Raw genomic sequence first — 22,299 nt, 5'->3', positions numbered from 1 at the left:
GGGTATATAGGGATATAAGTATGGAGGGGGTCATCATGTGATGGTTGATCTGTATATAGGGGGTATATAGGGGGTATATGTATGGAGGGGGTCATCATGTGATGGTTGATCTGTATATAGGGGGTATATAGGGATTTATGTATGGAGGGGGTCATCATGTGATGGTTGATCTGTATATAAGGGGTATATAGGGATATATGTATGGAGGGGGTCATCATGTGATGGTTGATCTGTATATAGGGGGTATATAGGGATATATGTATGGAGGGGGTCATCATGTGATGGTTGATCTGTATATAGGGGGTATATAGGGGGTATATGTATGGAGGGGGTCATCATGGGATGGTTGATCTGTATATAAGGGGTATATAGGGATATATGTATGGAGGGGGTCATCATGTGATGGTTGATCTGTATATAGGGGGTATATAGGGATATATGTATGGAGGGGGTCATCATGTGATGGTTGATCTGTATATAGGGATATAAGTATGGAGAGGGTCATCATGTGATGGTTGATCTGTGTATAGGGGGTATATAGGGATATATGTATGGAGGGGGTCATCATGAGATGGTTGATCTGTATATAGGGGGTATACAGGGAACTATGTATATAGGGGGTCATCATGTGATGGTTGATCTGTGTATATGGGGGGGGGGGATGTGTATTTCTATATATACAATGAGGGGCGGTTCTCAGTGATCAGGGGGCGGAGTGTAGAAGTCATTCTGTAGAAGGGGCGGGCTTTGCCAGTCCTATACAGCGGCGGTGTATAGAACTTCTCGTAGAGAAGGGACTGTGACTCCTCCCTCCTCTCTGTGTCTGTAATGGGGGCGGGGTCTCGGACATTGGGATGTGGGTGGGAAGTTTCGGAAGTGGGTGGGGCGTTAAGTTTCCGGATCCGGCGGGTCTTTGAGGTACCGGACGGAGGTGACCCGGATCGGGTAGGTGGATGTTATGACCAGCAGGGAGCGCTGTGATCACCCTCCACCCAAAAGGAACCGAGCTCCGGAATAAAGGGGAACTCCAACTGCAGTACAGGGGGGAGGTGTGTGGTATGTAGTACAGGGGAGGTGTAAAGTAGTACAGGGGAGGTGTAAAGTAGTACAGGGGAGGTGGAGTAGTCAGTCAGCAGGGGGATCGTGAGGTGTATAAATAGTCGTTTGGCGGGGAAGGTGTGTAATACATGGGTACATGGAGGTGTATAGTAGTACGGAGGGGGGGTTATAGTACATGAGGAGGTGTATAGTAGTACGGTGGGTGTATAGTACATGGAGGTGTATAATAGTATAGGGAGGTGTATAGTAGTACATGGAGGTGTATAGTACATGGGGAGGCGTATAGTAGTACAGGGGTGTATAGTAAATGGAGGTGTATAGTAGTACGGGGAGGTGTATAATACATGGGGAGGCGTGTAGTAGTATGGGGGGGTGTATAGTACATGGGGAGGTGTATAGTAGTACGGGGGTGTATAATACATGGAGGTGTATAGTAGTACGGGGGGTGTATAGTACAGGGGGGGTGTATAGTACCGGGAGGGGGTGTATTGTATCAGGGGGTGTATAATATGGGGGGTAGGATTGGTGTATAGTACAGGGGGGTGTATAGTATCGGGGGGTGTATAACATGGGGGGGTATAGTACCGGGGGACGGGGTGTATAGTAGCGGGGGGGGTGTATAATATGGGGGGTAGGATTGGTGTATAGTACCGGGGGGGGGGTGTATAGTACGGGGGGGTGTATAGTATCGGTAGGAGGTGTATAGTACCGGGGGGGTGTATAACATGGGGGGGTGTATAGTACCGGGGGATGGGGTGTATAGTACCGGGGGATGGGGTGTAGAGTACGGGGGGTGTATAGTATCGGGGGGAGGGGTGTATAGTACCGGGGGAGTTGTGTATAGTACCGGGAGGGGGTGTATAGTACCGGGAGGGGGTGTATAGTACCGGGAGGGGGTGTATAGTCCCGGGGGGGGGTGTATAGTACCGGGGGAGTTGTGTATAGTACCGGGAGGGGGTGTATAGTACCGGGGGAGTTGTGTATAGTACCGGGAGGGGGTGTATAGTACCGGGAGGGGGTGTATAGTACCAGGGGAGTTGTGTATAGTACCGGGAGGGGGTGTATAGTACCGGGAGGGGGTGTATAGTACCGGGGGGGTGTATAGTACCGGGGGGAGGGGTGTATAGTACCGGGGGAGTTGTGTATAGTACCGGGGGGGGTGTATAGTCCCGGGGGGGGGTGTATAGTACGGGGGGTGTATAGTACCAGGGGGTGTATAGTACAGGGGGGGTGTATAGTACGGGGGGGGTGTATAGTACGGGGGGTGTATAGTACGGGAGGTGTATAGTACAGGGGGGTGTATAGTACCGGGGGAGGGGTGTATAGTACGGGGGGGTGTATAGTACCGGAGGGGGTGTATAGTACCGGGGGGGTGTATAGTACGGGGGGTGTATAGTACGGGGGGTGTATAGTACAGGGGGGTGTATAGTACCGGGGGAGGGGTGTATAGTACGGGGGGGTGTATAGTACCGGAGGGGGTGTATAGTACCGGGGGGGTGTATAGTACGGGGGGTGTATAGTGCGGGGGGTGTATAGTACAGGGGGGTGTATAGTACCGGGGGAGGGGTGTATAGTACGGGGGGGTGTATAGTACCGGAGGGGGTGTATAGTACCGGGGGGGTGTATAGTACGGGGGTGTATAGTACCAGGGGGGTGCATAGTACGGGGGTAGGTGGGTGTGTTACATTCTCTGACACTCCCAGAAGTGTCAAATACTGAAGAGGATTCCAATGCTGGAGGGGGAGGGGAGTACACGCCACTCTTTTCTGGCCTCTGTAATTCTACCATTGGAAGTGTTGATCCTGCCAGAAATTCTGACAGCTCATAACTTCCTGCGCCCTCTGCTGGTCAGTGAAGAAATGTCACCAGCACACCAAGGATTCCTCGCGAGCCGTATTTTCTGGTCGCTCGGCGCACACACGCCGATGTTTCGGGGCCCGGCCTTTTGTGTGCCATGAAAATTAAGCTTTAGACCCGTTGTGAAGACTCGGCGGTGTGCTGGTGACATTTCCTCGCGGTGTTCTGGTGACATTTCCTGGCGGTGTGCTGGTGACATTTCCTCGCGGTGTGCTGGTGACATTTCCTCGCGGTGTGCTGGTGACGTTTCCTCGCGGTGTGCTGGTGACATTTCCTCGCGGTGTGCTGGTGACATTTCCTCGCGGTGTTCTGGTGACATTTCCTCGCGGTGTGCTGGTGACATTTCCTGGCGGTGTGCTGGTGACATTTCCTGGCGGTGTGCTGGTGACATTTCCTGGCGGTGTGCTGGTGACATTTCCTGGCGGTGTGCTGGTGACATTTCCTGGCGGTGTGCTGGTGACGTTTCCTCGCGGTGTGCTGGTGACATTTCCTGGCGGTGTGCTGGTGACATTTTCCTCGCGGTGTTCTGGTGACATTTCCTCGCGGTGTGCTGGTGACATTTCCTGGCGGTGTGCTGGTGACATTTCCTGGCGGTGTGCTGGTGACATTTCCTCGCGGTGTGCTGGTGACATTTCCTGGCGGTGTGCTGGTGACATTTCCTGGCGGTGTGCTGGTGACATTTCCTCGCGGTGTGCTGGTGACATTTCCTGGCGGTGTGCTGGTGACATTTCCTCGCGGTGTGCTGGTGACATTTCCTGGCGGTGTGCTGGTGACATTTCCTGGCGGTGTGCTGGTGACATTTCCTCGCGGTGTGCTGGTGACGTTTCCTCGCGGTGTGCTGGTGACGTTTCCTCGCGGTGTGCTGGTGACATTTCCTCGCGGTGTGCTGGTGACATTTCCTCGCGGTGTGCTGGTGACATTTCCTGGCGGTGTGCTGGTGACATTTCCTTGCGGTGTGCTGGTGACATTTCCTTGCGGTGTGCTGGTGACATTTCCTTGCGGTGTTCTGGTGACATTTCCTCGCGGTGTGCTGGTGACATTTCCTCGCGGTGTGCTGGTGACATTTCCTGGCGGTGTGCTGGTGACATTTCCTGGCGGTGTGCTGGTGACGTTTCCTCGCGGTGTGCTGGTGACGTTTCCTCGCGGTGTGCTGGTGACATTTCCTCGCGGTGTGCTGGTGACATTTCCTCGCGGTGTGCCGGTGACATTTCCTGGCGGTGTGCTGGTGACATTTCCTCGCGGTGTGCTGGTGACATTTTCCTCGCGGTGTGCTGGTGACATTTCCTCGCGGTGTGCTGGTGACATTTCCTCGCGGTGTGCTGGTGACATTTCCTCGCGGTGTGCTGGTGACATTTCCTCGCGGTGTGCTGGTGACATTTCCTCGCGGTGTGCTGGTGACATTTCCTCGCGGTGTGCTGGTGACATTTCCTCGCGGAGTGCTGGTGACATTTCCTCGCGGTGTGCTGGTGACGTTTCCTCGCGGTGTGCTGGTGACGTTTCCTCGCGGTGTGCTGGTGACGTTTCCTTGCGATGTGCTGGTGACATTTCCTCGCGGTGTGCCGGTGACGTTTCCTCGCGGTGTGCCGGTGACATTTCCTCGCGGAGTGCTGGTGACATTTCCTCGCGGTGTGCCGGTGACATTTCCTGGCGGTGTGCTGGTGACATTTCCTCGCGGTGTGCTGGTGACATTTCCTTGCGGTGTTCTGGTGACATTTCCTGGCGGTGTGCTGGTGACATTTTCCTCGCGGAGTGCCGGTGACATTTCCTCGCGGTGTGCCGGTGACATTTCCTCGCGGTGTGCCGGTGACATTTCCTGGCGGTGTGCTGGTGACATTTCCTGGCGGTGTGCTGGTGACATTTCCTGGCGGTGTGCTGGTGACATTTCCTGGCGGTGTGCTGGTGACATTTCCTGGCGGTGTGCTGGTGACATTTCCTTGCGGTGTGCTGGTGACATTTCCTTGCGGTGTGCTGGTGACATTTCCTTGCGGTGTGCTGGTGACATTTCCTGGCGGTGTGCCGGTGACATTTCCTGGCGGTGTGCTGGTGACATTTCCTGGCGGTGTGCTGGTGACATTTCCTGGCGGTGTGCTGGTGACATTTCCTGGCGGTGTGCTGGTGACATTTCCTTGCGGTGTGCTGGTGACATTTCCTGGCGGTGTGCTGGTGACATTTCCTCGCGGTGTGCTGGTGACATTTCCTGGCGGTGTGCTGGTGACATTTCCTTGCGGTGTGCTGGTGACATTTCCTTGCGGTGTGCTGGTGACATTTCCTGGCGGTGTGCTGGTGACATTTCCTGGCGGTGTGCTGGTGACATTTCCTGGCGGTGTGCTGGTGACATTTCCTGGCGGTGTGCTGGTGACATTTCCTTGCGGTGTGCTGGTGACATTTCCTGGCGGTGTGCTGGTGACATTTCCTGGCGGTGTGCTGGTGACATTTCCTGGCGGTGTGCTGGTGACATTTCCTGGCGGTGTGCTGGTGACATTTCCTCGGCGGTGTGCTGGTGACATTTCCTCGGCGGTGTGCTGGTGACGTTTCCTCGCGGTGTGCTGGTGACATTTCCTGGCGGTGTGCTGGTGACATTTCCTTGCGGTGTTCTGGTGACATTTCCTCGCGGTGTGCTGGTGACATTTCCTCGCGGTGTGCTGGTGACATTTCCTCGCGGTGTGCTGGTGACATTTCCTCGCGGTGTGCTGGTGACATTTCCTCGGTTCCCAGCCTGTGGTCCTCCCAGGATTACCGAATCGCCGATTTCAGGAAAGTGGGCGTGGAGAATATTGCGTTTGCACCTGAAACAAAGCCCAATCAGATTGGCGCACCAATACACATTGTGAGTGTGAGGCCGGATCTACCAATGGCGATTATCTGAAGTCAGGTGACTTCTGAAAACCAAACCGATCCCATTGGACCTTCTTTAGGGAATGCACCTGATTGGCTGTTATGGGCGACACAATCTCCCGGGGTGAGAATACGGGGGTACGGCTGTTATCCTGACATCTCCAGCGCACGTGCACAGCGCAGTGTATACTGACGTCATATTGCTCGCTATGAGGCAGGAAGGACGCCAAGCCACATGAAGGGGAGGAATGACGGAACATCTGGGAACCCCAAGCGTTGCTGCAAGGCATTGTGGGAACGTTTCCTGCAGATGCTTCTCATTATTTCTTGAAGGAGGATTTGCAGCAGAGCAATTGTTATCCTGCGGGTGAGAATGAAGAGCCCCCCCCCACAATGGAATCTATAGGGGCCCAGCACAGCGTCTGTAAGGACCCACCCCCAGAATAGAATCTATAGGGGCCCAGCACAGCGTCTGTAAGGACCCACCCCCAGAATAGAATCTATAGGGGCCCAGAAGAGCTTGGAGCCCAGCCCCCTGAGCACAGGATCTGTAGGGCCCAGCACAGTGTCTGTAGGGGCCCAACCCCCTCCCCCCCCAGAATAGAATCTATAGGGGCCCAGAAGCCCACCCCACAGCATGGAGCCTATAGGAGCCCAGCCCCCTGAGCACAGTGTCTGTAGGGGGTGTTTTATACACGGTGTGCATTCCTCCTGGCTGCTGACAGCAAAATCTCTTTTTCTCAGATTTCCAGATTGCCCTGGGGAGACGTGACTTCACCTGGAGAGGGGGACGGTAGGAGATTGTCAGGTGACTGTACACACCTGGAGAGGGGGACGATGGGAGATTGTCAGGTGATGGTATACACCTGGAGAGAGGGACAATGGGAGGTGAGGGTATACACCTGGAGAGGGGGATGATGGGAGGTTGTCGGGTGATGGTATACACCTGGAGAGGGGGATGATGGGAGATTGTCGGGTGATGGTATACACCTGGAGAGGAGGATGATGGGAGGTCATCAGGTGATGGTATACACCTGGAGAGGGGGATGATGGGAGGTCGTCAGGTGATGGTATACACCTGGAGAGGGGGATGATGGGAGGTTGTCGGGTGATGGTATACACCTGGAGAGGGGGATGATGGGAGGTTGTCAGGTGATGGTATACACCTGGAGAGAGGGATGATGGGAGGTTGTCGGGTGATGGTATACACCTGGAGAGGGGGATGATGGGAGGTTGTCGGGTGATGGTATACACCTGGAGAGGGGGATGATGGGAGGTTGTCGGGTGATGGTATACACCTGGAGAGGGGGATGATGGGAGGTTGTCAGGTGATGGTATACACCTGGAGAGAGGGATGATGGGAGGTTGTCGGGTGATGGTATACACCTGGAGAGGGGGATGATGGGAGGTTGTCAGGTGATGGTATACACCTGGAGAGGGGGATGATGGGAGGTTGTCAGGTGATGGTATACACCTGGAGAGGGGGATGATGGGAGGTTGTCAGGTGATGGTATACACCTGGAGAGGGGGATGATGGGAGGTTGTCGGGTGATGGTATACACCTGGAGAGGGGGATGATGGGAGGTTGTCGGGTGATGGTATACACCTGGAGAGGGGGATGATGGGAGGTTGTCGGGTGATGGTATACACCTGGAGAGGGGGATGATGGGAGGTTGTCAGGTGAGGGTATACACCTGGAGAGGGGGATGATGGGAGGTTGTCGGGTGATGGTATACACCTGGAGAGGGGGATGATGGGAGGTTGTCGGGTGATGGTATACAGGGAGTGCAGAATTATTAGGCAAGTTGTATTTTTGAGGATTAATTTTATTATTGAACAACAACCATGTTCTCAATGAACCCAAAAAACTCATTAATATCAAAGCTGAATATTTTTGGAAGTAGTTTTTAGTTTGTTTTTAGTTTTAGCTATTTTAGGGGGATATCTGTGTGTGCAGGTGACTATTACTGTGCATAATTATTAGACAACTTAACAAAAAAAAAAAAAATATACCCATTTCAATTATTTATTTTTACCAGTGAAACCAATATAACATCTCAACATTCACAAATATACATTTCTGACATTCAAAAACAAAACAAAAACAAATCAGTGACCAATATAGCCACCTTTCTTTGCAAGGACACTCAAAAGCCTGCCATCCATGGATTCTGTCAGTGTTTTGATCTGTTCACCATCAACATTGCGTGCAGCAGCAACCACAGCCTCCCAGACACTGTTCAGAGAGGTGTACTGTTTTCCCTCCTTGTAAATCTCACATTTGATGATGGACCACAGGTTCTCAATGGGGTTCAGATCAGGTGAACAAGGAGGCCATGTCATTAGTTTTTCTTCTTTTATACCCTTTCTTGCCAGCCACGCTGTGGAGTACTTGGACGCGTGTGATGGAGCATTGTCCTGAATGAAAATCATGTTTTTCTTGAAGGATGCAGACTTCTTCCTGTACCACTGCTTGAAGAAGGTGTCTTCCAGAAACTGGCAGTAGGACTGGGAGTTGAGCTTGACTCCATCCTCAACCCGAAAAGGCCCCACAAGCTCATCTTTGATGATACCAGCCCAAACCAGTACTCCACCTCCACCTTGCTGGCGTCTGAGTCGGACTGGAGCTCTCTGCCCTTTACCAATCCAGCCACGGGCCCATCCATCTGGCCCATCAAGACTCACTCTCATTTCATCAGTCCATAAAACCTTAGAAAAATCAGTCTTGAGATATTTCTTGGCCCAGTCTTGACGTTTCAGCTTGTGTGTCTTGTTCAGTGGTGGTCGTCTTTCAGCCTTTCTTACCTTGGCCATGTCTCTGAGTATTGCACACCTTGTGCTTTTGGGCACTCCAGTGATGTTGCAGCTCTGAAATATGGCCAAACTGGTGGCAAGTGGCATCTTGGCAGCTGCACGCTTGACTTTTCTTAGTTCATGGGCAGTTATTTTGCGCCTTGGTTTTTCCACACGCTTCTTGCAACCCTGTTGACTATTTTGAATGAAACGCTTGATTGTTCGATGATCACGCTTCAGAAGCTTTGCAATTTTAAGAGTGCTGCATCCCTCTGCAAGATATCTCACTATTTTTGACTTTTCTGAGCCTGTCAAGTCCTTCTTTTGACCCATTTTGCCAAAGGAAAGGAAGTTGACTAATAATTATGCACACCTGATATAGGGTGTTGATGTCATTAGACCACACCCCTTCTCATTACAGAGATGCACATCACCTAATATCCTTAATTAGTAGTAGGCTTTCGAGCCTATACAGCTTGGAGTAAGACAACATGCATTAAGAGGATGATGTGGTCAAAATACAAATTTGCCTAATAATTCTGCACTCCCTGTACACCTGGAGAGAGGGATGATGGGAGGTTGTCGGGTGATGGTATACACCTGGAGAGGGGGATGATGGGAGGTTGTCGGGTGATGGTATACACCTGGAGAGGGGGATGATGGGAGGTCGTCAGGTGAGGGTATACACCTGGAGAGGGGGATGATGGGAGGTCGTCAGGTGATGGTATACACCTGGAGAGAGGGATGATGGGAGATTGTCGGGTGATGGTATACACCTGGAGAGGGGGATGATGGGAGGTCATCAGGTGATGGTATACACCTGGAGAGAGGGATGATGGGAGGTTGTCAGGTGATGGTATACACCTGGAGAGGAGGATGATGGGAGGTTGTCAGGCGATGGTATACACCTGGAGAGAGGGATGATGGGAGGTTGTCAGGTGATGGTATACACCTGGAGAGGGGGATGATGGGAGGTTGTCGGGTGATGGTATACACCTGGAGAGGGGGATGATGGGAGGTTGTCAGGTGATGGTATACACCTGGAGAGGGGGATGATGGGAGGTCATCAGGTGATGGTATACACCTGGAGAGAAGGATGATGGGAGGTTGTCGGGTGATGGTATACACCTGGAGAGGGGGATGATGGGAGGTCGTCAGGTGATGGTATACACCTGGAGAGGGGGATGATGGGAGATTGGCAGGTGAGGGTATACACCTGGAGAGGGGGATGATGGGAGATTGGCAGGTGAGGGTATACACCTGGATTATGGGATGACGGGAAATTGTCAGATGAAGGTACACACCTGGATTAGGGGATGATGGAAAGTTGTCACATGAGGGTACACACCTGGATTAGGGGATGATGGAAAGTTGTCACATGAGGGTACACACCTGGTGGCTCTGGTTGGGGAGTAGATGGAGAGGAGATTGTATGTAGCTCACCTTTCCCATACATATCAGATCTGATTGGTTCCATCTCTTCTTGGGGGAGGGGAAATGCTTATAAGTAGCCCGCCTTATCCATACACATTAGATCTGATTGGTGGTGTTTGCTCTGGGGAAGCAGGAGGGGTGATGATGACATTCAGCTCACCCTTAGATCCGATTGGTGCCATCTAATCTGGGGGTACTAGAAGGTTATATATGTAGTCCATTCTGCCCATACACATTGAATCTGATTGGTGATGTCCGTGAGATTGTTATATGGACTTACCTCTGTGACCTCCTTTAATTGATCTTTGTGTTTTGTCTTCAGGGTGTGGAAGTCATCTGTGGTGTTGATGGCGTGTCGGGCGCATTCCAGGAGGGCATCGCGCAGCTGACATTGGATACAAAAAGCCGCCACCAGATGTGGCTCAGGATTGGTCACTGGGACTGTTCTGCAGTCTGAGGGGGTGCAGCGTCTCCGGGCCCAGGAGCCTGTCCCCCTCAGACAACTCTGATTAATTCCCGCCCGTCAATTAATTATCCGTAGCAACATCCCCTAATCTACCGCCACCACTTCACACATCGTCCATTACAACCCCCAACAGATCATTCTGCACAGAAGGATTCCACCCATCATTGGCCAGGATGAGTCAGAGTAGTGGTCCAAGCCCCCGGCTCCTTGACTCTCCTCTGCTGCTACAAAGCTCGGAGCTCCTCTGCGGCTTGGGAAATGCCCAGCCCGAGCGCATGCATCACCCTGACTCCCTTTCACCATCACCAAAGAGCCTGCCGCCATCTCCCATCCCTCAGACTCCGATTCCCATGCCGCCTGGGGACTGGGAGAGCCGCGAGGAGCTTCGACTGCGAGAGCTGGAGGAGGCCAGGGCGCGGGCGGCTCAGATGGAGAAGACCATGCGCTGGTGGTCGGACTGTACAGCCAACTGGAGGGAAAAGTGGAGCAAAGTGAGAGCCGAACGCAACAAAGCCAGAGAGGAGGGTGTCCAGCTCCGTGGTCGGCTTGAGGTTCTCAGCAAAGAGTTGAGTGCTTTGAAGAGGGAGCGCCAAGAGGCCACTGCTGAGACGGAGCAGCTCCGCAGGGAACTAGAAAGACTCCAAGGGAAAAAAGGAGCCGGTGACCAGGATACTGAGGAACCTGTGCGAGACGTGGATGCTGAGAAACCGCACAGATCCAAGGTGAGCCTATTCTGATGTACAGAGGATAGTGCTTGGACACTGGGGCCCAGATTCACGTACAGCCGCGTAAAATTGTGCGGGCGTAACGTATCTGATTTACGTTACGCCTCCGCAACTTACACGGGCAAGTGCTGTATTCTCAAAGCACTTGCTCCGTAAGTTGCGGCGGCGTAGCGTAAATCGGCCGGCGTAAGCCCGCCTAATTCAAATTTGGATCAGGGGGGCGTGTTTTTTGTAAAACTACTGTGACCCGACATTTTTGCGGAACGGCGCATTCGCCGTCCGTGGAATTTCCCAGTGTGCATTGCTCCAAAGTACGCCGCAAGGACGTCATTGGTTTTGACGTGACCGTAAATGACGTCCAGCCCCATTGACGGACGACTTACGCAAACGACGTAACTTTTTCAAATTTGGAAGCAAGAACGACGGCCATACTTAACATTGTTACGCCGCACTTATGCCTCATATAGCAGGGGCAACTATACGCCGGGAAAAGCCTAACGTAAACGTCGTAACTTTACTGCGTCGGCCGCGAGTACGTTCGGGAATTTGCGTATCTTGCTAATTTGCATACTCGACGCGGAATTCGACGGAAGCGCCACCTAGCGGTAAAAAAAAAATGCAGTTAAGATCTGACGGCGTAAGAGACTTACGCCTGTCGGATCTAATGGATATCTATGCGTAACTGATTCTAAGAATCAGGCGCATAGATACGACGGGTTGGATTCGGACTTACGACGGCGTACATGGCGCTGCGCCGTGGTAAGTCCTTTGAGAATCTGGCTATGGAGTGGGCTATGCTGGGGAGCTGTTTTTTTTCCTAAGGCAAAGTGCAGTAATCCAAATCAATCAGAAACTGCCGTCTGCCATCTGAAGTCAAAGAATGGGAATGCGGTTGCTGTAGGTTACAGCACTCTCTGCTTTAGTGAACAGTTCACACAGTGATCGGGGGGGGGGGGGGCAGAGATGCAGCTGTCCCTGAGCTCCAAAAATCCCTATATGGCATGTGGTAATGAAGAGGTTTGGAAAGCATTGAGGATCTGGAGAAGGAAGTAGCTGGTGCAATTCCATTATTATCATGGGTGCTCAGCTACTTCCAGCCTCTTCTGTAGTCTGTTAGGGCAGTGGTTATCAACCCTGTCCTCAGGGCCCACTAACAGGCCAGGTTTTAAGTATTACCTTGGGTAGATGCAGACTAGAATACTGCAATCACTGAGCGGCAAATGATATCACCTGTGATGTATTTCAGTTATCTTGAATACCTGGCCTGTTAGTGGGCCCTGAGGATAGGGTTGATGACCACTGTGTTAGGGGACTGTAACCTAACCCTTTACTGTGTTTTAAAGCACTTCATCAGCCAAAACCTTTGCCTTAAATTGGATGAGAAAGGAACCTCTGTGGGGTGCACTGCCTTAGGAGAGATTTGACTTCCTGCCCCAGTGACCTCGACACCCCCTTTTCATTTGTCCTGCTGTCGGAGGGGGACAAGAAGTAAAATAAACTGTTCCCCACAGTGTTTCTGACCATGTCCCTCGCCATCCAGATTGAGGAAAAGTTGGGTTGCCACATGACCTTCTGTTGTTATTACCTATTAGGAGGTGGAGAACGGAGTTTTCCCAGAGAATGGAGGCCCATCCCGTAGCCCAAGGTCCAGGCCCTGGGATGACGTGGGGCCCAGCGATGAAGATGTGTCTAAGATCACTGCGCTGAAGCTGAGGCTGGATGAAGGTCAGAAGGTTCTATTGAAGGAGAGAGAGTGAGTATAATCCATGAAAGGAGAGTGAGTATGATCCTCGAGATGGGGGAGGTGAGAACCATCCTTGAGATGGGGGAGGTGAGCACCATGCTTGAGAAGGGGGAGGTGGGCACCATCCTTGAGAAGGGGGAGGTGGGCACCATCCTTGAGAAGGGGGAGGTGGGCACCATCCTTGAGAAGGGGGAGGTGGGCACCATCCTTGAGATGGGGGAGGTGGGCACCATCCTTGAGAGGGGGGAGGTGGGCACCATCCTTGAGAAGGGGGAGGTGGGCACCATTCTTAAGATGGGGGAGGTGGGCACCATCCTTGAGAAGGGGGAGGTGGGCACCATCCTTGAGATGGGGGGGTGAGCATCATAGGGCTGTATTGAGGTGAGCACCATCCTGGAGATGGGGGCGGTGAGCACCATCCTGGAGATGGGGAAGGTGGGCACCATCCTTGAGATGGAGGGGGGGGGGGTGAGCATCATAGGGCTGCATTGAGGTGAGCACCATCCTTGAGATGGGGGAGGTGAGCACCATCCTTGAGATGGGAGAGGTGAGCCCCACCCAGGAGATGGTGGAGGTGAGCATCATAGGGCTGTATTGAGGTGAGCACAATCCAGGAGATGGGGGAGGTAAGCACCATCCAGGAGATGGGGGAGGCGAGCATCATAGGGCTGTAGTGAAGTGCTCACCATCCTTGGGATGGGGGAGGTGAGCACCATCCAGGAGATGGGGGAGGTGAGCACCATCCAGGAGATGGGGGAGGTGAGCACCATCCAGGAGATGGGGGAGGTGAGCACCATCCAGGAGATGGGGGAGGTAAGCACCATCCAGGAGATGGGGGAGGTGAGCATCATAGGGCTGTAGTGAGGTGCGCACCATCCTTGGGATGGGGGAGGTGAGCACCATCCAGGAGATGGGGGAGGTGAGCACCATCCAGGAGATGGGGGAGGTGAGCATCATAAGACTGTAGTGAATCTTTACCATGCTTATACATTGAAGTGATGGGGGAGATTTATAGTGACTGTGTTGTATTATCTTTATTTTTTCTAAAATCTTGTTTTCACCTTTTTTTTCCTCTTTTGTTCCATTTCTATGCTGCTGAACTTCTGCAGCCACTTTCTGTCTACCCGCACCACAATAGCTAAATAGCATTTCTAAGGTCGAGTTTCCTGACAGTTACAACAGCGAACCATGGCTGTGTAATGTGAGTTGGTACACCCACTTGTAGTCTCCATTGAAAGCCCGGGTGACATGGTGATAGCGCAGAAGAACAGCTGAGAGGCGGTAGCAGAGCGTTGTTCCCATATAACAGGAAGTGCCTGGAAAAGGACTTCCTTGGCAGGAGGAGGGGAGTGAGTATTATCCAAGAGATGGGGGGGGGGGGGGGGTGAGCACCATCCAGGAGATGGGGGAGGTGAGCACCATCCAGGAGATGGGGGAGGTGAACACCATCCAAGAGATGGGGGGGGTGAGCACCATCCAGGAGATGGGAGATGTGAGCACCATCCAGGAGATGGGGGAGGTGAGCACCATCCAGGAGATGGGAGATGTGAGCACCATCCAGGAGATGGGGGAGGTGAGCACCATCCAAGAGATGGGGGAGGTGAGCACCATCCAGGAGATGGGGGAGGTGAGCACCATCCAGGAGATGGGGGAGGTGAGCACCATCCAGGAGATGGGGGAGGTGAGCACCATCCAGGAGATGGGGGAGGTGAGCACCATCCAGGAGATGGGGGAGGTGAGCACCATCCAGGAGATGGGGGAGGTGAGCACCATCCAGGAGATGGGGGGGGGGGGTGAGCACCATCCAGGAGATGGGGGAGATGAGCACCATCCAGGAGATGGGGGGGGGGGGGGTGAGCACCATCCAGGAGATGGGGCAGGTGAGCACCATCCAGGAGATGGGGGAGGTGAGCACCATCCAGGAGATGGGGGAGGTGAGCACCATCTAGGAGATGGGGGAGGTGAGCACCATCCAGGACAGGCCCGGGTGATAGCGCAGAAGAACATCTGAGAGACGGGAGCAGAGCGTTGTTCCCGTATAACAAGAAGTGCCTGGAAGAAGACTTCCATGGCAGGAGCACCAGGAATTATTACAATTTTTAAAAATGATATAAAGTGTAGCATCTTATTGTCATTGCAAAAGTCCTTTTTAAAAGGTTTACATCCACCTTAGTGGAACTGTGATGGTATACCTGGCATTAGACGAGTTGACTCCCCTACCACTGTATGTAACATCATCCGTCTGTCCAATCAGATTGTCGTGTGATAGGAAGATTGTCCACTAATCACTCCTCTTCTTCTTCCTCTCTTCATTCGCCTACTGACCGGCTCCTCTTCCTGCTGCTTCGCCCTCTCAGCTCTGTGTCTGCAGGTACCTGTGCGTCTGTGCTGCATCTGTTTTTGTGTGTTATGATGCATGGATGGCATTCATTTGTACTTTGCTGTGACTGCAGAGAGTGCTGTTGATGTGCGCCATTATTGATTATGGCTCCCTGTAATGGCATGATTGGCGACAGACATGGTAAGGAAGACTTGCTTCAGGTCACGAAGATGAAATCTGTTTGGTTGCTTCTAATGAATGGTTTCTCTTCATTAGAGACAAGACGCTTCTCAGTAAGACCATAGAGAAGATGGAGGGAGAGATCAGCCACTGGAAGATGAAATGCGAGGAGCTGAACAAGTCCCGCCAGGATGTGATGACACAGGTGAGACTCGGGTCACAGTTATTGTCACTCCAGAGGGACTCTCATCTTTCCTTTAACATTCTCCCAGTTGGAGGTGCTCCCCCTAGTGGTAGAATGTCAGTGCAGTCAGTATCCTTGCTGAACAACCATGATATGATCAGATCATGGCCCATTGGCTTATCCTGAAAGAAGAGCAGTAGTCACTGAGCAGGAAGAAGAGGCTGTATATGTGTTGTGTGGTATGGCTGCCTCCATCTACACCAAGGTGAAATGTGTTTACGTTAAAGAGAGCTAGTTATACTTTATACAAGAATATGAATGGATGAAGTCAATTTTTTTTTTTTTTTTTTTTTTTTTTATTTTTTTTTTTTTTTTTTTTTTTAAAGTGTATTTTTGTGCGTGTACTCGAGAGAGGTGCCGGACTGCAGGAGTTGGGAGTAGGCAGGCCTCCCCCAGAGGCAATCTGCCACCTTTCTCCATGCCCCGGGTGGCAATGGTGGGTGTGTGAGGGGGTCCTCCCACACAGCCCGCCCTACCTGCTCCGCTTTGAAGCCCAACGGGGCAGAGGGACTCCCTATAAGGGAGTGAGAGGATTAGCCCGCTCAACCAGCCCCATTAGTCCTTCGCCTCTCTTTTAGAGACCGCGTGGTCAATGTGAGTGTGTTAACCCAATTTAGAGTGCGTGTGTAGGTGTGGTGGTTTTTGTGGGAGGGGGGTGGGCATACTAAGCACAGGCTAACCCTGCATAGCACACCCACCGGGAGCCGGGCTGAGACCACCAAACTCAATTCACATGAAGCCGAGACCGGGATCCGAACCTCTAGCTGCAGAGGTGAATGGCTTGTCAGCGCAGTGCCAATCGCGTTGAGCCACCACAGCTCCCTTGGATGAAGTCAATTAAGTGCAGAGATCTAATATCCAGTATCTCTCCACAGCTCTCTCTCCTTCAGGAGCGCCACCAGGATGAGCTCGGACGGATCTCGGAGGACCTGCAGGATGAATTGGGTGTTCGCTCCAGCATGGATAAGAAGCTGGCGGAGCTCCGAGCTGAGGTAAGTGTCTGGAGTTGTTATGGTGATAGATGGGCCGTGCTGGCATTGTACTGGATCTCTAATTTTGTGTCTTCTTACTCAGATGGAGGGTCTCCAGGCAGAGAATGCAGAGGAGTGGGGCCGCCGGGAGAGGCTGGAAACAGACAAACTCAATCTAGAACGGGAAAACAAGAAGCTGAGGCTTCAGATCCAGGACTTGGAAGAGGTGCTCACCCGTAAGAGGAGGCAGACCGCCAGCGCCCTGGACACTGACCTAAAGTCCATCCAGTCTGAGCTCTTTGAGAAGAACAAGGTAGGATCCGTTCACTGCCAGGAGTAGGGGGAATGAACAAGGTGAGATCTGGTCACTGCCAGGAGTAGGGGGAATGAACAAGGTGAGATCTGGTCACTGCCAGGAGTAGGGGGAATGAACAAGGTAGGATCCGTTCACTGCCAGGAGTAGGGGGAATGAACAAGGTGAGATCTGGTCACTGCCAGGACTCAGGAAACGAAAAAGGTGAAACCAGGACTGTGGGGATAAACAAGGAGAGATCTGTTCACTGCCAGTACTGGGGGATAAACAAGGTGAGGTCTGGTCACTGCCAAGACCGCAGAATGAACAAGATGAGATCTGGTCACTGCCAAGACCGCAGAATGAACAAGATGAGATCTGGTCACTGCCAAGACCGCAGAATGAACAAGATGAGATCTGGTCACTGCCAAGAGTGGGCAGTGGACTGCTGGGAATTGGTGAATTAACCAGGTGAGATCCGGTCACTGTTGGGAATTAGGGAATGAACAAGATGAGATCCTGTCACTGCTGGGAATTAGGGAATGAACAAGATGAGATCCGGTCACTGCTGGGAATTAGGGAATGAACAAGGTGAGATCCTGTCACTGCTGGGAATTAGGGAATGAACAAGATGAGATCCAGTCACTGCTGAGTTTGGGGAATGAACAAGATGAGATCCGGTCACTGCTGGGAATTAGGGAATGAACAAGCTGAGATCCAGTCACTGCTGAGTTTGGGGAATGAACAAGATGAGATCCTGTCACTGCTGGGAATTAGGGAATGAACAAGATGAGATCCTGTCACTGCTGGGAATTAGGGAATGAACAAGATGAGATCCGGTCACTGCTGGGAATTAGGGAATGAACAAGATGAGATCCTGTCACTGCTGGGAATTAGGGAATGAACAAGATGAGATCCGGTCACTGCTGGGAATTAGGGAATGAACAAGATGAGATCCTGTCACTGCTGGGAATTAGGGAATGAACAAGCTGAGATCCTGTCACTGCTGAGATTGGGGAATGAACAAGATGAGATCCTGTCACTGCTGGGAATTAGGGAATGAACAAGATGAGATCCGGTCACTGCTGGGAATTAGGGAATGAACAAGGTGAGATGCGGTCACTGCTGGGAATTAGGGAATGAACAAGGTGAGATGCGGTCACTGTTGGGGAATGAACAAGATGAGATCCGGTCACTGTTGGGAATTAGGGAATGAACAAGGTGAGATCCTGTCACTGCTGGGAATTAGGGAATGAACAAGGTGAGATCCTGTCACTGCTGGGAATTAGGGAATGAACAAGATGAGATCCGGTCACTGTTGGGAATTAGGGAATGAACAAGGTGAGATCCTATCACTGCTGGGAATTAGGGAATGAACAAGGTGAGATCCTATCACTGCTGGGAATTAGGGAATGAACAAGGTGAGATCCTATCACTGCTGGGAATTAGGGAATGAACAAGGTGAGATCCTGTCACTGCTGGGAATTAGGGAATGAACAAGGTGAGATCCTGTCACTACTGGGAATAAACAAGATGAGATCCGGTCACTGCTGAGATTGGGGAATGAACAAGTTGAGATTTGGTTACTGCTGGGAATTGGGGAATGAACAAGGTGAGATCCCGTTACTGCCAGGACTGGCCAATCGACACTATTCTCCCCCCTCCCGTGCATACACCCATGAAATCATTTCCTCTCCGATGAGTAGAAACATTCCAGAGACGGATCAATAACACAGTGCCGGCTAAAGAGTTCCTGAAAAGTGCCCTACATTAACCGCATGCCATTATATCATTACTCATAGCAGACACAGAGGGCGCCTAAGCGCCCCAGACCCCTCCCTTTTTACATTCATCAATTTAATTGTATACGGTAATTCATCCTTCACACCCGACACAGTGGGCCTTAAATTTACCATTTTTTTTCTATGTGTATCTACACGGGTTATACTGCCAATGTCTGTCTGGCACATTGGTACAGTGTAATCCCCAATACTGCGTGTATACAGAAAGTGAAGGGAATAGATTATAACCAGATTTTCTGTGTGTTGTAGGAACTATCTGATCTGCGGCACGGCCACACCAAACTGAAGAAACAACACCACGAGAAAACCGCGGAGCTCACTCATGCCAACCGCAGGGTGGAGCAACTTGAGGTGGAAGTGAAGAAACTGCGCCTCAGGGTGGAGGAACTGAAGAAGGAGCTGGGCCAGGCAGAGGACCAGGTAGCTACAAGGAAGGTTGGAGCAGCTGGAATCATGTCCTGTCATTAGTGACATCTTCTGAAGCTATGTGCCTGACCGTCCTGCTGATCCAGGGGGGGTCAGTGACCTAGAACAAGGATACAGATAACTTCTTTTCTGATCGGAATGCTTGTTCTGGGTCAGTGGCCCAAAGTATAGAAGCCTAGGGATCAGTATGAGGATCAGGTAACTAGCATTTTCAGCAGATGGAGCCCCATGTTATTGTCATGGGAGATAATCTTCTGTCATACTACAAGGAACCCCATGAGTGGGGGAGGGGGATGGAGAGGTGGTGGGGGCATGTCCTTCCAATAACAGCCAATGGTGCTCTTCTTGCAGCTAGATGAGTCCCAGAACCAAACACGCAAGCTGCAGAGATCTCTGGATGAGCAGACAGAGCTGAACGAGAACCTGCAAGTTCAATTTGAGCATTTACAGTCACGGTAAGTAGCGTATTGGGGTCACCTACCCCTCTACATGCAGGGCCGTTTGAAGGAATATGGGGGGCCCCAAGCAAAATGGGGGCCCCAAGCACCCCCCCATGCAAAGCCAACGTTAACGCTACACTAATTTTTTTTTTCTATTCTTACCTCCCCTTTTTCCCTGTAGGCTGCCGCTGTAGCATGGCCAAGCTCCTCTTGCCCAGTCCCCTATCAGATAGTGCCCGGGCCGGGTATTGTGTGGTACAGGAGAGTCAGTTTCCTGTCTTCCTGGCCGGGCTGAAAGGAAGTGAGCACTCAGTGTGCACGGTACCCGGCCGGACTGACAGGACTCCAGGAGGAAGGAAGAGGAGCTCGGCCACGCTACAGCCCGGGAAGGGGAAGTTGGGGGCCCCAGGCTAGCTCGGGGGCCCCAAGCAATTGTTTGTTTTGCCTGTCCTGTAGTGACGGGCCTGTGTACATGGACTACTATAAGGCACAGACTGTGGTGGTGAGGGGGCACCTACCTATCTGTACGCATGTTGGGGGTCAAGGAAGACAAGACACCTACCTCTCAGTATGTGAACTGGTGTCGGACACATTGGGGGAGACTTGTTAAAACTGGAGCGTGCAAAAACTGGTGCAGCTCTGCACAGAAACCAATCAGCTTCCAGGTTTTATTGTCAAAGCCTAATTAAACAAGCTGAAGTTAGAAGCTGATTGGCTACAATGCACAGCAGCACCAGATTCTGTGTGCTCCAGTTTTAGTAAACCCCCCCCCCCCCCAACTGTGGACTTCTTCTCTGTATGTTTATTGAGGGTCGGGGGCACCTACCTCTCTATATATGTGGACTAATGATGGGCACAGTCTGTGGGGTTGGGAGCACTTAACTCTCTGTACATGTATTGATGGTCATGGAGCACCTACCTCTTTGTACTTGGACTGGTAATGGGCACGGACGGTGGGGGTTAGAGGGCACCTACCTCTCTGTACATGTATTGGGGTCAGGGGGCACCCACTTATTTATACGTGTATTGGGGGATAGTGGGGGCACCTACCGCTCTATGCATGTATTGATGGTCATAGAGCATCTACCTCTTTATACATCTATTGGGGGATAGTGGGGGTACCTACTGCTCTATACATGTATTGATGGTCATGGAGCACCTACCTCTTTGTACTTGGACTGGTGCTCGGTACAGACTGTGGGGGGTCAGGGGCACCGATGGCAGTCTGTACTTGGACTGGTGATGGGCACGGATGGTTGGGGTTAGAGGGCACCTACCTCTCTGTACTTGGACTGGTGATGGGTACGGATGGTGGGGGTTAGAGGGCACCTACCTCTCTGTACTTGGACTGGTGATGGGCACAGATGGTTGGGGTAAGAGGGCACCTACCTCTCTGTACTTGGACTGGTGATGGGTACGAATGGTGGGGGTTAGAGGGCACCTACCTCTCTGTACTTGGACTGGTAATGGGCATGGATGGTGGGGGTTAGAGGGCACCTACCTCTCTGTACTTGGACTGGTAATTGGCATAGATGGTGGGGGTTAGAGGGCACCTACCTCTCTGTACAAGTATTGGGGTCAGGGGGCACCCACTTATTTATATGTCTATTGGGGGATAGTGGGGGCACCTACCGCTCTATGAATGTATTGATGGTCATGGAGCACCTACCTCTTTGTACTTTGACTGGTACTCGGCACAGACTGTGGGGGTCAGGGGCACCTACCTACCTTTCTGTATGTGTATTGGGGGGGTCAGGGGACACCTACTTAAGTACATATATAGACTGCTGGAACTCTTTGTTCCAGATATGGAGGCCTCTCCTTACACATGTAGTTTATTATTCATTGTCTAATTCTCTGTCTGTCTGTAGGCTGCGCCGTCAGCAGAACACACAAATGTTTGGGAAGCTCCACACGTCTCGTTTCGGGAGCGATGATACTGGAGAAATGGGAAGTGACCCCGATGAGGACGAGCTGCAGATTCAAGTCCCGTAGTCGGAGGTGTCTGTGGATGCTGCTGGACCGTATTAACCAATCATGGACTTGTACCATACGGAAGGAGCATTCCGCTGGAGCGCTAAAAAAGCTGTTCCTTCCTGTGTGCCTTACACTAAATATCATGTGATGTTATGATATATGTTATATCATTTATTATATACTTTACATATTTATAGTTAGCCGGCCACACTGCCTCTGTCTTGACACTACCCTGGGGTGGCATAATAACTCTTCTGAGGCCCCAGACTGTGTTCTCCGGGCAGAGTACCCCCAGCCGTGGCTTCTCCTGTGTTTAAACAGGAGACGTTCCGTCTGATAGTGTGACCTCCAACATTACTCAGTAGATCTTCTATAGGATGACATTGCATGCATTTCACACTCCCTGACATATTTTATAATTTATGGAACTAGACATAGTCCTGGGGCCAGATTCAGGTAGGGGCGCGCAAAACTGCGGCGGCGTAACGTATGACATTTACGTTACGCGGCCGCAAGTTTTACAGGCAAGTGCTTGATTCACAAAGCACTTGCCTGTAAATTTGCGGCGGCGTAGCGTAAAAGGGGCCGGCGTAAGCGTGCATAATTCAAATGATCGCGTAGGGGCGTGGATCATTTAAATTAGGCGTGTTCCCGCGCCGAATGTACCGCGCATGCGCCGTCCCAAAATGTTCCCGACGTGCATTGCGGTAAATGACGTCGCAAGGACGTCATTG

General features: G+C 51.9%; 1 protein-coding gene across 3 annotated transcripts; it reads left to right on the top strand.

The window, feature by feature from the left end:
- Nucleotides 1–882: 882 nt before the first annotated feature.
- CCDC102A (coiled-coil domain containing 102A) lies at nucleotides 883–21,718 on the top strand. Of its 3 annotated transcripts, none has more exons than XM_040329242.1 (9): nucleotides 883–945; nucleotides 10,301–11,166; nucleotides 12,762–12,922; nucleotides 15,510–15,618; nucleotides 16,533–16,649; nucleotides 16,732–16,941; nucleotides 18,972–19,142; nucleotides 19,500–19,603; nucleotides 21,460–21,718. In XM_040329242.1, the coding sequence occupies exons 2-9, from the start codon at nucleotides 10,618–10,620 to the stop codon at nucleotides 21,581–21,583; spliced, it is 1,545 nt and encodes a 514-aa protein (XP_040185176.1). In that variant the 5' UTR covers nucleotides 883–945; nucleotides 10,301–10,617; the 3' UTR covers nucleotides 21,584–21,718. The 3 variants fall into 3 exon arrangements, with proteins under 3 accessions (XP_040185176.1, XP_040185175.1, XP_040185174.1); XM_040329241.1 differs by having other exon boundaries at nucleotides 889–1,049; XM_040329240.1 differs by having other exon boundaries at nucleotides 889–1,056.
- Nucleotides 21,719–22,299: the final 581 nt, after the last annotated feature.

This window comes from Rana temporaria, chromosome 11, assembly GCF_905171775.1.
Source record: "Rana temporaria chromosome 11, aRanTem1.1, whole genome shotgun sequence".
Taxonomy (NCBI): Eukaryota; Metazoa; Chordata; class Amphibia; order Anura; family Ranidae; genus Rana; species Rana temporaria.
This window is presented reverse-complemented; position numbering and strand designations above follow the sequence as displayed.